At 36.2% G+C, this 16,174-nt stretch overlaps 1 protein-coding gene across 1 annotated transcript in view; it reads right to left on the bottom strand.

Annotated features, from left to right (window-relative positions):
• The window catches only part of LOC140743256 (sodium/potassium/calcium exchanger 5), a 34,358-nt gene extending 25,859 nt beyond the window's left edge, over positions 1-8,499 (bottom strand). Inside the window, exons 1-3 of the mRNA XM_073074389.1 lie at positions 8,401-8,499; positions 3,233-3,347; positions 28-243 (exon numbers count right to left, since the gene is read on the bottom strand). Of these exons, the coding sequence (XP_072930490.1) occupies positions 28-243; positions 3,233-3,317 (301 nt within the window). The 5' untranslated portion in view covers positions 3,318-3,347; positions 8,401-8,499. The remainder of the gene's footprint in view (positions 1-27; positions 244-3,232; positions 3,348-8,400) is intronic.
• Positions 8,500-16,174: the final 7,675 nt, after the last annotated feature.

Below are 16,174 nucleotides of genomic sequence, written 5' to 3' on the forward strand. Positions count from 1 at the left end.
AAAGTGTACCTTAAGGGCGTAACTCACCATCAAATAATCCGTCTGGGAAGCTGTCGATGGAGTCTCTCTCGGAGCGCACCAGCTCTCTCATGATGTTGTCTTCCACCACGGTTCGGGTGCGGAGCCATGGCGTCCAGTGCCACGTTTCTGACTCCTCAGTTAACTTCGCCATCAGCTCCTCCGATACGAACACAACTTGCCCATTGCTGTTCAAGATCGGCAGGTATTTGGTCGTGGTTTCGTCTGTTAAAAAAAATATCATATGGAAAAAATGAAGAGCATGCCGTTCTTCTGGTGATGATGGTCGCTGCCCCAGATAAGGAGTAGTATCCTCCCAGAGATGGACAAAAGATACTTTGCTAACTGAAGTCTAACCTAAAGAAGTATGTATCTCCCGTATTACACCCTTCAATGAGATATAGGTGTGCTAGTATTAATTTTGGAATCGAACTTATCGAACCATAAACTATTCTACCATCTTAGAAGTCTTTCGTCGACTGCAATTTTTGTATACGTGTACCACATAAGTAAATTACATTACATAGTAAATTTTGTACTCGCATATAAGCACAATAATTTTGTTGTTAGACAAAGGATTGCCTTTGTCAGTGTGGTGACCAATGACCATGCTTCAGTATAGTGGGTAAACTGTAAAATCAATGCTGACATTTTGAGCTGTTTGCCGTTGTGTAGTTTTTACAGTTTGTTTAAATACGGCAAGAGCAAATAAGCCGAATTTGTAGAGAGTCTCTTCAATATTGCCGCGGGCGATGCAGCCTGGCAATACCGAAATATGTATTTATATTTATATCTTTTCGATACAATATTTGCATTGAAGAGAAAGTACCTACAGTTCACTATTGACTACCAAAAAATTGCGACATATTTCCCATAAAATACCCGAAATCATAAATTACATGTGAGTTTGTTTCTTTGTTTGCTACGTGTGTTTGCTACACTTTTACCCCTTAACTACATAATCTATTGTCATGAAATTTTGTACACACGTTGTCGATCATTCAGAAAAGGATGTGGAGTGATTTATGTCCCCAAAAAAGTGATGGACATGAACAGACCTACCTCATATCCTGATAAGAGTAAGAACAATGTTATCAAATTATTATTGTGTCATCGACCTCTGACCGCGAGCGAAGCCGCGGATCAAAGCTAGTATATTATCAACCTTAAGTTCAGTAAGTTAATTGGCCTTAGCGATACTGCGAGCTGCTGGAGCACTACAATCACAGTCACTTTCATTTATTTGCATAGACATGTAGACGAAGATTATGAATAATTAATTACCCATAAATATGTACGTCTGTCAATTTAGTCTTTCAATTGTGTTACACGTGTCGTATAACATGTTTCATATGAGCGTACGAGTCTGTTGACATTTCCAAGTAACCAACATTCGCACGTTGATCGCACATGACATCTGATTGACATGTTGTAGGGCACATGTTCGTTTTAACAAACTTAATATTTAATTCCTATGTATTAGTAATGAAGACGCTACGCTATGGTTTTTTTATAATATAGGAGTAGCAGACGAGCATGCAATCCACCTGATGGTAAATGGCTACTGCCGCCTATGGACATCTGTAATCAACCCCAGATAGGATTAGATATTCCTACCTGAGGTCGGCCACAGATGCGCCGCTACCCCAGAGGACTAAGCGGGACGCCTCGGAAAAGTATATCTCCATTACCACACCCTTCAAACCGGAACACAGCAGCGCCTAACACTGCTGTTATTAGGCAGAAATAGGTGTGACGGTGGTGCCGCCGGAGTCAAACCACAAAGGGTTCTACCACCTTGAAAATTATGGCTTATATTTCCATGAGAATTTTCAAGATATAAGATAGGATAGGATAATTTTATATCGATATGAGTTGTAAAACATACTAAAGGAAATATAATTAAAGTCAGACACTTTCATTTATTTGCATAGACGTGTAGACAAAGATTGTGAATAATGAATCGCCCATTATATTGTTTGTATATGTACTCGTATGTCTGTCTATCAGTCTGTCAATTATGTTACACGTGTCGTGTAACATGTTACATGTGAGCGTGCGAGTCTGTTGACATTTCCAAGTAACCAACAATCGCATGTTGTTCGCACACGACATCTGATTGACATGTTGTAAGACACATGTTCGTTTTTAATACTTATTTTACAAACTTAATACTTATTTGGTACCTTTGAACCTAGTAGCCTAATGGTCATAAGTCATGTTACGCTATGACTTAGATTGTAATGAAAACTTCAGCTTATAAGGTAGATAAATTATCAGCTTATATTATTTGGTATTATACACTATTATAAATAGAAATGCATTGTTATATTTTTTTAGGGCAATTATTTACCATTTACCAATTTTTCAAAACATAAATTGTTATTTTGTTTCTCTGTATATATATACAGAGTTACTGGTTCGGCCACTGTTATATAATGTATAAGAGTGACTCGATAGAATATATATTAACTGCATCAAACTGCTATCGGTTATAAATAGTTCCCCGAAAATCAGGGCCACGGGCTCGAACAGTGCAAACAACAAACAAAACAAACCGATTCAATTGAAACCTAGTCAACTTTGATATTGCTATTTTGGTCATTTTCGCTATTTGTACTCTATGTATAGCTTTCAACCTGTGACCTAACCGTGCAGAAATCGCCACGTGTAAATCCCACACAAATATACATTTTAAGCATTTAATGGACCCAGAATTTTCATGAATAAAATATTGCTTTGTTTTGTTCCATTTTTATCCTTATTACAATGGACATGATGACAAATTTGGAAATCCCCTTCTACATTGTAGGTACATGTCTACTGACATCCCATAGAAAAGTTCAAGCAATACGGTGACATGCCAGAAAAATGACGTCATTCGCCTCTACTAATCTGAAACGCTATCGTTATAGTCAAGATGACCGACTGCATCATTTTATACTTTTATTTTATTAAAATTACAATAAATCTTAAAATTTATATTAAAACTTGGTCATTGTTAAAAATCCTTTCCATATATTATTTTTACTTAAATCATTGATAGCAATAAACAAGCAGTGATAGCCTAATGGTTAAGAAACTCGGCCTCTTGATCGACGGGTCCGAGGTTCAAATCCTAGGCACGCACCACGGACAGTAATGGGTTGATAATGACTTAAATCATTTATTCTTTGGTTTTTTAATACTGCCATGCCCATTATGATGTACTTACTGAAATCTTCCAGTGCCAGAGTTTGAGAGAAGTGTATCCAGATGAGCAACGCCGTGGCGGCCGCCGCGTGGCTCAAGGAAGTCATGTTGGCCAGTCTCTCAGGATCCAATCGATACTGCACAAACACAAGAAATTAAGGTTTTTTAGTAGAGTAGCAGACGAGCATGCAGTCCACCTGGTGTTAAGGCTACTTTTTTATTAGAACTGGTTGTATCACACTTTTATAATTATCGCCTTTGCTTTTAATGAATTTATTTATTATTTATCTTTAATTTGTTAGGTGATAAGGCTACTGCCGACCATGGACATCTGTTATAAACCCCAGATAAGTTTAGATTCCTGAGGTCGGCCACAGATGAGCCGCTACCCCTGAAGACTAAGCTAAATGCCTCGGAAAAATATGTCTCCCTTACCTGACCCTTCAAACCACAACACAGCAGCGCTTAACATTGCTGTTATTTGGCAGAAATAGGTGTGGCGGTGGTGATACCGTAGTCGAAACACAAAGGGTTCGACCGCCATTCGCCATCACCAAGAGTATAATAACGAAGACATATTCAAACTGCCATAGTACTTTCCCTATCTTTCTTAGGGCTATGTTATGTTGGCTGTTAACGCATTTTAATGTTGGCTGTTAACGCATATCATATTTACGAAATACTAACAATTTTGGTTATACATCGGCCTTCATTATTCAAGAGCTAAAATATTCAGAGATGTTTTTTTCTCTTTTTAATTTACGTAATTATTTTCTCTTATTGAAATATGTTTTAAAGAATTGAACATTAATTTTTGCCCACTTTTATTAGTACGTTGCTAACATGTACTATGTATTTAACTTTGTACAAAGGTATATAAAACGAAATATATTTTTTTATACAATTAGAGTAATTTCCACTTATTGTGTGTATTCCACGTATTCCACATAAACAACCCTGAAAACGTGAAAGAAATATTTCTTTGTGATAGGCCAAAAGTCACGAAAGATCCCTAAACCCTTTATTGATTTTAGGAACTATGTAGGGCTCTCTTGGTTTGCATATATGTACCTATGACGAAGTAACATCCTTCAATCAGGTAGCCCGTCTACCTTATCGTTAATTTTAGTTATAAAAAGGTAAAATTAGTGTATATTATGCAAACTACTGCTGCTTATCTATAGTGCCATTTATCATATATTATTCACACACATAATATGACATTTTTGATTATATCGTTATCGTAATGGAATTGATAATGTATAATTATTTATAGAACTGACAAGAACTTTATTGCAAAGTGTCACTTGTCTAGATTTTTTTATTACTACGGTCATTTGTTATACTATTTCCATTTATTTATTTTCTCGATGACAGATCGATGCCCATGTAATTTTGTGTTGTTTACGTTAAAATATCACACAGATAATACTGTACTTCCTATTACTATAGGAGCTATAATAATAATAATATAATATAATAATCATTTATTTCAGAATTAGATTCCATATTATAAAAAACATAATCGTAACACGATAACAGACCCTTTTTTTACAATATTTAAGGAACTAAACTACTGCCGGATACTTTTGTACATATTTATTAACTGTAATATTATATTACATATACTTAGAATATTATATTTCATTACAAGATGTTACACGTATAATTTTTTGATTTATAATGCATATAATGCCTTCTTTATAATTTTCGAAGCTGTTGTAAAATAAGTAGGTATAGGTACGTACTCCACGATGAAACAAAATAATTATTACGCCATGTAATTTTTATTTATTTATTTTAATCATAATTTGAAGAATCGTCACTGTCACTCGATGAGCTCTCCTCAACATTTATTATAAATTCCTGTTCTCGTATATTATCGAATGCCACATGAATTTATTATTTTAAGGTCTTATTTCTTATTTTTCTCACGGCATAAACTTTGTTGTATTTGTCTTTGTTCAAAATACCTATAATAAATATATGCGATGAATATCATTGCTTATTTGGTCACTAAAAAGAACTGTCATCGAGAAAATAAAGAAATGGAAACAGTATAGTTTTCTACCTTAAGGGGGGTTATTTTTTCGGAAATATATATTTTTGTGTGTACCTATGCACATTTCTTTAATACGGACTTTCGTCTGAATACCTATTAAGGTATCAATCATCGTCATTTTTCTATATAAGATGCCATTACATTCGATTCGATTAGTAGCCCAAGTTATAAAGTACTGGTAGGTACTCTAGGCTTCTAAAATATATGAGTCATAAAAATATATATTTTTTAAAAACTTCGCCCAAAAAACCCTAAAGAATTTAATTGAAGAGCTGAATTTATTGATGTTTTCTATTATTTTGCAAAAATACTCGTATTATTATTTCATCGTACACATAAATTACCTATTGAATTTCCCTACGAGTTTTCAATTCGTTCTAAGAATGTAGTTATGTTTTCCTCAAAATCGTACAAAAGAAACCCTTGAAAATGTATCGAGTACTTAAGATAATGAAGAATCAATAAAATATTTCTGTTCTAAATGTATAAATCTTATATGTAAAATTCTCGTGTTACCGTACCGTACAATGTTAGTTACCGTACTCCTCCGAAACGGTTTTACCGATTTTCACCAAATTTTACATGCATATTCAGTAGGTCTGAGAATCGGCTACTATCAATTTTTTAGACCCCTAAGTAATAAGGGTTGTTCACCCATAACATTTTTTTTATTTATATAACAATAAAAATAAATGAACATTTGTTGGTATAGAACCTTCAGAATGCGAGTTCGACTTGCATTTGACAAATTTTAGTTGAACTCTTCGTGGTCCAGCAAAATGGTTTATAATTATAACAGCGGTGCGAGCGGTTGCATTCTGGCTTGAGATTTATAGTAAGACACTTTCATCCTATTATATATACACTACCATAGTATACAACCCTTATCTTATTTTACATATTTATGGTACATACCACCGCATCAACCGTAGCTTGAATGTCCTATTGTTTCTTATCACACATTTTCCTTGTAGTTATAATGTACGGATTTATGTCAAAAATCAACATATCATTAAGGGAAGATTTCACTGACACTTGGTATTGTTTAGCACATTTTTTCAACTTTTAAATAATTGTTTTAAAGCAAAGCGTTATCTTCTACCAACTGCAACAGTTTTCTAAAGGTAAACTAACTGCGAAATGATTACTAATTCAATGATAAAATAAGGTAATTTCCTTAAAGATCTTGCTACTGAAGAATATACGTTCATTTCACCTTTTATGAAACAAAGAACCTAAATAGTACCAACGATTTCATATCATTTATGTCATCGGTTATATGCACATAAACAAATTTAAATTGATTTCTTAGAAACTACACAACGGCACTTTTAACTGTGATTTTTTTCGGAAAAAATCAATTAACCACGTAGTAACACGGTATTACGAAACGTTATCCTGACGAAAGCGCTCTTACAAATGAAATGTATGTGCATAATGCCTTAATTTATTCATTTACTTACAAGTATCTTCTATAGAAATAGAGTTCTTTAATTAGCAGTAACTGTCAGCGTACTCATATGAAACTCACTTTATGCGCAAACCACAACAATGGTCACGATGTTGGATGAACACGACCAACATTGAAAGGATCAATAGAATTTATTATCGTGTGCTGCATGATGTGCACTAATTTATAGTAAAAGTCTAACATTATCACCTATACATTTAAGGCATTATTTATGATAATAAAGGAAAAAGTATTTCTTTCAATTTCTTTACCCGACTGCGGAGAGTAAAGTTTTTCGAGGATTTTCGTGTCATTCTTTGGCACGATTATAAAGGCTTGACGAAGTTTAACATATGAGGGGTCATTTTCATCATCAACCCATTGGCACGGGCACGGGTCTCCTCTCAGATTGAGAAGGATGAGGCCATAGTCCACTGCGCTGACAAAGTGCTTATTGATAGACTTCACATACCTTTGAGATTTTTAGGTATACCTTTTAGGTATGCAGGTTTCCTCACGATGTTTTCTTTCACCGTTTAAGCAAGTGATATTTAACTTCTAATACGCGCATAAATTTTTGAAAAATCAGAGGTACCTGAGATTTAAACCTCGGACCCCTCAATTGAGAGGCCGAAATTCTTAACCACTAGGCTATCACTGCTTCCATTTCATTCGTCTATATTGTAGGAGAGACATAGACTACACTTTAAAACGGTCAAGTTTTATAAAAAATCTCTAATTAATTTATTCATATTTGCTATTATAAGAGATGCCATCTCTATTCGACCTATATAGTATTTACGAGTACAGTTTGTTTTTCAAAGCGATCTATACTGGCCATATGCAAATTTGAATTTTGAATGGTGGTTCACATGACTAACATAAAAAATAGGAGCACACAAAATAGGATTTAGTGAAGAACTTCGTTAAAGTATATAAAGAAAGATCAAAAACATATATTATATTTTTAGAATAAAAATCGTTTGATGAATTAATTTAAAACATATATTTCAGTTGACCTTCGTAAATAAAAAAAAGTAAACAAATATAAATGATTTACAGGATCGAAACATTTGGAACTTGAAACCTTATTAAAAACCCTTGTCAAGTGTCGCCAGCCAGTACAAAAATTTGTCAAATCTACCTATCGGAAAACCGTAACTTTCAAATCACCGCATAAAAAAAACAATAATTAAATACTATATTATCTTAATGAGTTTTTACAAAACATCTAATGCTGTGGAATTTCGGGCAACCTAAATATAAAATTATGAGAAACATAGTGCTTAACGATCGTCACTTATTTTTCATTTGAATTAAGCAAAGACATGATAGGTATTTTTACAAGTAATATTTTTAATAATATTTAAAAAATGCAAGACACTAATAACGAAAAATCCACAGGAAACAGCTCTAAGTCAACGACGAGATTTTACCTTAAAGTACGTAATGTATACGCTAGCCGACATTTCGCGAGATACAATTTCGAAAACATCAAGGAAACCACTTTCCTCATCACAGCATAGCAGAGGAAATCCCCCCATAAAATCAATTACTCCAACAATTACTGATAACAGTTCACAACAAAACGCAACAGCAAACATATTCGATAACCCATATAAAGTGAATAGTTTAAAATAATCGACAGTAACAAACATTTCCACATAACAATACTTACAAATTATTTCGCTGCTAACACAAACTGAACTTGTTAAAATCTATTTAGAGTGCATTTTTGTTTACGATCCACATATAGCTTTAGTATGCAAAGACTTCATTCTTGGCACTGAAAGAAAGATATGAGCGCGAGGGGTTTTTAAAGAGATAATCTTAATTGATAAGGTTCCACAACGATTAGTATAGCTATTCAATTATTACGCTTACATGTGTTTGTATATGCTGTTATCAATACACAACGATATCGAATATCAATTTTAGGGTGTTCTAGATCGAGCAGAACCCTTGTAGCTGTCAGATTGCGTGTTCGATTAGTGCGAATCTGTTTGGTTATGGAATTATGATAATGTTACGGTTACGGGAAATTATTCCCTATGGGTAGATATGGGTACTTTATTTTCTATTGTATTCTGTACGTCATATAAGTAGCTTTCGATTATTTTTAGGAGCTTCATGAATATTGTTACATATTTGGTTTATGTATTCTGTAGCTTGACCACATATAAAACCAGATGAACAGATTAAACGTCATTAGATCAATAGCAACCCTGTCTTGTATTTGCTTTATGCATTTAGTTTAAATAAAAAATAATTATCAGATATAATATAGATGCATGTCTTAATCTACGCAAGTGTTAGTCAAAATCGTAATACTATGTTTCTTTTTTTTATAATATAGGGGTAGCAGACGAGCGAGCAGTCCACCTGATAGTAAGTGGCTACTGCCGCCCATGGACATCTGTAATCAACCCCAGATAGGATTAGATATTCCTACCTGAGGTCAGCCCCAGATGCGCCGCTACCCCTGAGGACTAAGCTGGAACGCCTCGGAAAAGTCTGTCTCCCTTACAGCACCCTTCAAAACGGAACACAGCAGCGCCTAACACTGCTGTTATTAGGTAGAAATAGGTGTGGCGGTGGTGCCGCTGGAGTCGAACAACAAAGGGTTTTACCACCTTCAAATGTGTTCCAAAAATAATATTTCTAGTACGCATGCAATGCATGCAAAAGTATTGTGAATATGTACCTACTATGAACATTTAGATGAACCGAAAAATACCAGTTTTCGATAATACTTCTTTTATTTTTTAGTATTTATTTTTACTATTTATTGTTATAGCGGTTAGTAATACACACTGTAAGATCTAATCCAACTCTACAGCCCATCCATGATGTGTATCAATTACATACAGTTGAAATTATAGAGCTTTGTTATAGGTGGACAGAGGGACGCACGGTCAGCGCAAGCCAAAACACGAAAAAACTATTTTCTTATTGTAGGATGAATACTTTTCTAAACAACTGTAATATTAAGATTACAGACAGAATTTCAATTACTTTTATAGATTATTAGAAAAAGAACTCAGTCACAATGTTTCGTCGTCCATTACCGTCCCACTGCTGGGCGCAGATCTCCTCATAATGAGAGATTAGGCGATATTCCACCGCGCTGGCCTACTGCGTATTGGCCTTCACATACCTTTGACAACTTTTACAAAAGATCTTCTACGTACGCAGGTTTCCTCACAATGTTTTCCTTCACCGTTAAAGCAAGTGATAATCAATTTCTCATACGCACATAACTGAAAAATCAGAGGTGCGTTCTTGGTATTTGAACCTCAAACCCTCGATCGAGAGACCGAATTTCAGCCGCTAAGCTATTACTTAAAACAAATCACGGTGTTTAGTAGCCCGTAAATAATACAGAGATCCCTGGACATTTTTAGGCGTAAATAAATACAAGTCATGCCTAAAGAAACCCTTATCAGAACCTCGAAGCCCTTGTACTTATATGTATGTTGGTTACCACACACCACAAAATAGACCTTTTTTTCTTGTTAACTAGGAGAAAATGTACCCGGTGCCGTGGGAGCGATAGGGGGTTATGTGGTATTCTTACCGCAGTAAAACCCTCCGGTGACCGTCTTCGACGCTACATTGAGGCCTCCGGGATCTCTAAGTCGGGTCCTCTAAGTGTGTTGCTTCGTCGGGCTCAACCCTGGTAAGCATGTGTACTACGATATGCGGCCACACATACCGCCGTCCATCCCGGGGTCGCTTACCGGGAGTTTCGAGCTCCACCACCCCCGACCCTTTTAGTCTCCTCTTACGACAGGCAGAGGATACCGTAGCCCTTTTCTGGTCCCGGAACTAAATGGACAACAAATTCAACCTAGGAGTACAGTATAATACATAATATTTTCAAAGTAAAAGCACCTTATCTATCAGACAGACATATAAAAACTGCTTTTTTTTTAATTTTTTGTACGTGTGAATTATCGCATAAGCTAGATGGCATCTTTAAAACAATCGCGGTTTGCATCATTATTAATTAGGTACGTATGTTTTTTTTATAATAAAGGAGGAGCATACGAGCATGCAGTCCACCTCATGGTAAGTGGCTATGGCCACCCATACTCATCTGTGATTAACCCTTGTTAAGATTAGATTACTACCTATCCCTGCGCCGCTATGCCTGAGAACGAAACAGGAATGCGTCCAAAGTGTGTCTCCCTTACCAAACCCTTCAAACCAGAACACAGCAGCGCTTATCTGCTGTTATTAGGCATAAATAGGTATACCGCTGTTAGATAGACATTTTATTTATTTATTTATTTATTAATTTATGCACACAAAAATACAACATAAAAGAGAGCTATATCTAAAATTTAGTGCAAAGGCACTGCTTATTTCTAAAGAAATTTCTTCCAGCAGACCTGAGATTGGAAATTTGTTAACACCTGGTAAGCGTGCACTTTTAACATAATATATAACGTGAATAATATTATAATATATGAACATAAATATATATATCTATATAAAGTAATAAAATACACATAAAATATACACATACATTTAATACTTAGATACATAATATTTTCATACTCATACGGTTAAGGAAAGGTAGTGATGTTTTACTCTTTTCTTGAAGATATGGATATTTTTAGAGTCGCGTATATTTGGAGGGAGCGAATTCCACAACCTGACTGCATGAACAGTGAAGGAGTTGGAATAGGAACTGGTTCTATGTGATGGGAAGTTAAGGAGAGTCTTTAAATGGGTTCTACAGGGAGCAATAGAAGGACGTGCGGGAGAGAAACGCTCTCGCAGATAGGATGGAGAGGTTGGATTGTGACGGATATTATATAGCAAGCATAAAATCCGAGTGTTTCTGCGAAGGCGGATTGGGAGCCACTTGAGATCCTTGCGAAAGTGTGAGACATGGTCAAACTTACGAATTCCGAAGATGAAACGAATACATAGGTTTTGCAAGCGCTCAAGTTTGTTAAGTAGCTCCTCTGTAGCATCCAGGTAACAGGTGTCAGCATAGTCAATAATGGGTTGAATTATTGATTGAGCGAGAAAAATTTTAGTTTTCAAGGGCAAGACATCTTGTAGGCATTTTAGCGTATGAAATGAATGGTGCACCTTACTACTGACTGCACTGACGTGTGCATTCCACGAGAGGGTGGAGTTGATGATAAGCCCAAGATCTTTGACTGTATCACTATATGGTATAAGGGTACCGTCTAAATTTACTGAGCCCAATGATGAAAAGTTTATTAGGCTCCGTGCATGTCTACTACCGATTATGATCGCCTGCGTTTTATGTGGATTAATCTTGAGACCAAAGGACTTAGACCATTCAGTAATCCGACTTATATTTTCGTTGATTGCAGTGATGGCTAAGTCACATTGCTCCGCAGGAAAGTGGTGGTAAACTTGCAAATCGTCGGCGTAAAGATGATATTTGGAAGAAATTACATTTGTGACAGAATTGATGAATATTGAAAAAAGTAAAGGAGAGAGAACGCCACCCTGAGGCACACCCGCGTGCAGCTCACAAGAGTCTGAAAAGAAATTGTCCACACGAACACGCTGCGAGCGGCCCCGAAGATATGAATCGAACCATAAAATGGCGGTTGAAGAAATGTTGATGGATCGGAGAATTCCTAGAAGTATGTCGAAGTCAACGGAAGAGAAAGCGTTACTAAAATCTAACAATACTAATAGTGTTAGCTGCTTATTCTCTATAGCCCAGCGTATGTCTTCTGTCACCTTTAAAAGAGCAGTGGTAGTGCTGTGGCTTTGGCGAAATCCAGACTGAAATGTGTTGAGGACACCGTTAACAGAAAGAAAAGAGGACAATTGAGCATGAACAATGTGCTCAAGGACTTTAGAAAGAAAAGGTAAGATGGAGATGGGTCGGTAGTGAGATAGCATGGAAGGAGAAGTGACTTTGGGTAACGGGATTATGTGCGCCTGTTTCCACACTGCTGGAAAAGTACTAGAGGATAAAGAATGGTTAAATATATGAGTGAGTATAGGAAGGACAAAAGGTAGAATCAGTACTATCATCCTTGAGCACAGATTGTCATTCCCAACTGAAGTAGAAGAAATGGCAAGTACCGATTTCTTCACTATTTCCTCTGAGACAAGAGAAAAGCAAAAACTAGGATGTGATGGTTTTGACAAACCTGCCAATGAATCTAAAGTCCGAGATTTGATATAAGGATCCATAACTGTCGATGAGTGAGAGAAATAATTATTTAAATCGCTTAGATCAATATCTTGACAAACCGCATTGGGAGATTTGCCAATACCAACAGATTTTAGAAATCTCCATACATCAGCTGTACTTTTATTGGTGAGAGAATCATGGAAATAGCGTCTCTTTGCATCTTTACACAGACGATTGCAGCGGTTGCGTAATACCTTATAAGACGTAAGATTACGATCTGTGGGACACCTCTTATACCTCCTTTTGGCTTTGTCTCGACGTGCCATAAGTTCTTTGATTTCAGCAGTGATCCAAGGCGCAGGTTTACGCCTAGTCTTGACACGTCGCAGTGGAGCATGCTTGTCATACAGTGTAAGGATAGCCGCTGAAAAACTATTTACTTTTCCGTCAATACTGCAATCATTGTACACCGGGGACCAGTCCAAGATACGAACATCATGCCGCAATGCCTCCAGATCGATGCCCTTGTAACTACGAAGAAGAAGATAATGAGGATTACGTTTAGGAGAACGAATGCGGTAAGAAAGATAGACCAAATCATGGTAGGAAAACGAGGCAGAAAGTTGCCCGTGCCTGACAACATTATCCGGGGATGAGACGATCATCAGATCGAGAAGCGAGGGAGTACAATTAGGGAATGTATGAGTAGCGGAAAGAGACAGGAGTTCAAGATTGAAAGAATTTAAAAGTGATGTGAGTCTAGAAGAGCGGGAATCATTTTTTAGTAAACATGTATTGAAATCACCCATTAGTATTATATGCTCATATATAGGACACAGCTCGCTAAGAATTAAATCAAGTTGTTCAAAGTAATCAACAGTAAGATTAGGGCTATAAAAAACAGATAGTAAAACTTTAACCTTATTAACAGATATTTCAATAAACAAATATTCTGCAGATTGAGTGTACTCGGAAGGAGATGCGCTGACTACTTTGTGGGAAATACCGGAGCGTAGGTATATGGCAACACCGCCACACCCTCTACCGATACGATCATTTCGAATGAGATCAAAGCCTGGTAACGCGAACTGGGCAGAAGGAAGAGAAGGTTTGAGAAAGGACTCAGAAATAAGAAGAGCATCAAGGTGGTCGCTGCTGAAGGATGCTAGAAGATCAGAGTAGTGCCGAGGAACACTTTGAACGTTTATGTGTGCTATGTTAAGGTGATTGGGATGACACAATGCGGAAATCTGATCATGCAGTGTTATTGTGCCTAAAGAATCGCCATCTGCGCTAAGAAAACTGTTGTCTGTGGAAGAACAAGAGTAAAAATTATCGTTAAGCTGAATATCAACCAAATCATTCATAATATGTAATGTATGAGTATAATCAAAATATAAATAATTGTATATCAAATTGTAATAATATAAAGTAATATTATATTATATGTAAAACAAAAATAAAATAATATAAACAAAAACTGCCAAACCCCCTGCTCACTGGTACTGTGGAAGAATTTTTTTATTCTACGAAGTGATACAATACATATTTAAAATAAGTTTACATTCAAAATTTTATATTACGACATTTATGAACTAATGCACTAATAAAAATTAGAAATAATGACGGGAAAAAAAAATATATTAAAAAACAGAAAAACAAAAATACAAGATAAAACAATATTGCCTTCATAAACACTAAAATTTTAAAAGTGAAATACAATTTCTGGACGTAGCGACATTAGTCTAAAGTCATTATCGAGATCGCTGTCACTACTGTCATATGTCACTAATGAGTGCTAACTTTTCGTTGATGTATCGGCTAATAAAATGAGTGCAACTAATTATCAGCTAAAAATAAATGCTACTAGAGCATACAATTAGTTACATTGCAATGCAACATAAAGTGAAGTGATAACAGTTTATTTTATGAATAACGAAGTACCGACGAATAATACATACCAACAACAGACTATTGTACGACCAATTGAGAAGGTACCTTCAGAGAATTCCATACATAAACAATAAGAAATTGGTGCTTCAGTTACGCCTGCGAGTCTTCCTGGGTGCATTGACTTGTGACTTTTGGACGGTTGTTCTCGGCGACGACGAGTCCTGGTCACCCGCAGCCGGACCAGACGGAAATTGAGATGTGAGTTGTTGAAGCTCACCTGAAGACTCAATTTTCCGTCTTGACTTGTCTGGAAGTATGATCAATATCTTCCCCTCAGACGTCCAACACTGCTTAGTACCAAAATGATCGCGGGCAGCCAGGAATACTTGATGCCGTGACTTTGTCAGGAACTCTGAGATTGTGATGCCGGTGCCCTTTAGTGCCGTTTTGGTATCCCAGACAAGATGTCTATGCTCCACATCACGGAATCTAATTAGCACTGGACGAGTCTTAGCTTGAGAGGAGCCCAGACGATGACAAACTTGTAAGTTGTCAAGCGAAACTTCTGTCAACTTCATTTGGTCGGTTAATACTTTAAGCACAGCGTCATGCAAGTTTTCATTTGGTTTTTCAGGTAAACCATGGAGTAATAGCACCTTCCTCCTCATGGCTGTCTCATGTCTATCAAGCCCAAGTGTCAGTAATTCAACTTGTGACTTTAAAGTTGACAGAGTTTGCCACACAAAAGTTTTAAAGTCAAGAAACTCACGGGACAGCGATGAAACGTCAGGGTGTGCAGATCCAGATCCAGTTGTGACTTTTTGTAATTTATCTTCGTAGTCCCTCATGCGAGTGCTAAATAGTTTCTCAAGCTTGTCCATATTGTTGGCCAGTTGGATGTCCATTATTGTGGTGACAGAATTATGTATTAGTGACCGTAGAATGTGATAGGTAAATTTACAGTGGAAGCAGGTGGGTTTTGTAAGTGTCTACAACATATATTTTGTAAACAAAAGTGCAATTATAAATTAATATACACAAAAACTAAGAGAGCAAAAAATTTCGCGTGTTTATGTTCTCCTACCCACAGAGGAAAAAAAAGTCATGTTCGTTTACTACTTAAATTTAAATATAAAAGGAGCCAAAATGAATATTAGTTGCTCATCTTTAAACAATATCGACGAATAACTGACCATAACTAAATCAAGGTTAATTTAACTAGTAATTTATACCAAAGAAGTGGCCTGATGCTGTGAAGGTAAATGGAAATCAATGGTAGTCAATTAGCTAATGATTGGGATAGGCGTGTCCAAATTACTTCCCCTCACGAACTCTACACTATCGTAATTATCTTAAGGTGTATAAATTATAGGTACTATCGTGATGCGGTTGTACAAATTGGTTAGAACAATGGACAGTG

This window comes from Epargyreus clarus, unplaced genomic scaffold (assembly GCF_041222505.1).
Source record: "Epargyreus clarus isolate Ecla_fem2 unplaced genomic scaffold, WU_Ecla_fem_2.2 ptg000007l, whole genome shotgun sequence".
Taxonomy (NCBI): domain Eukaryota; kingdom Metazoa; phylum Arthropoda; class Insecta; order Lepidoptera; family Hesperiidae; genus Epargyreus; species Epargyreus clarus.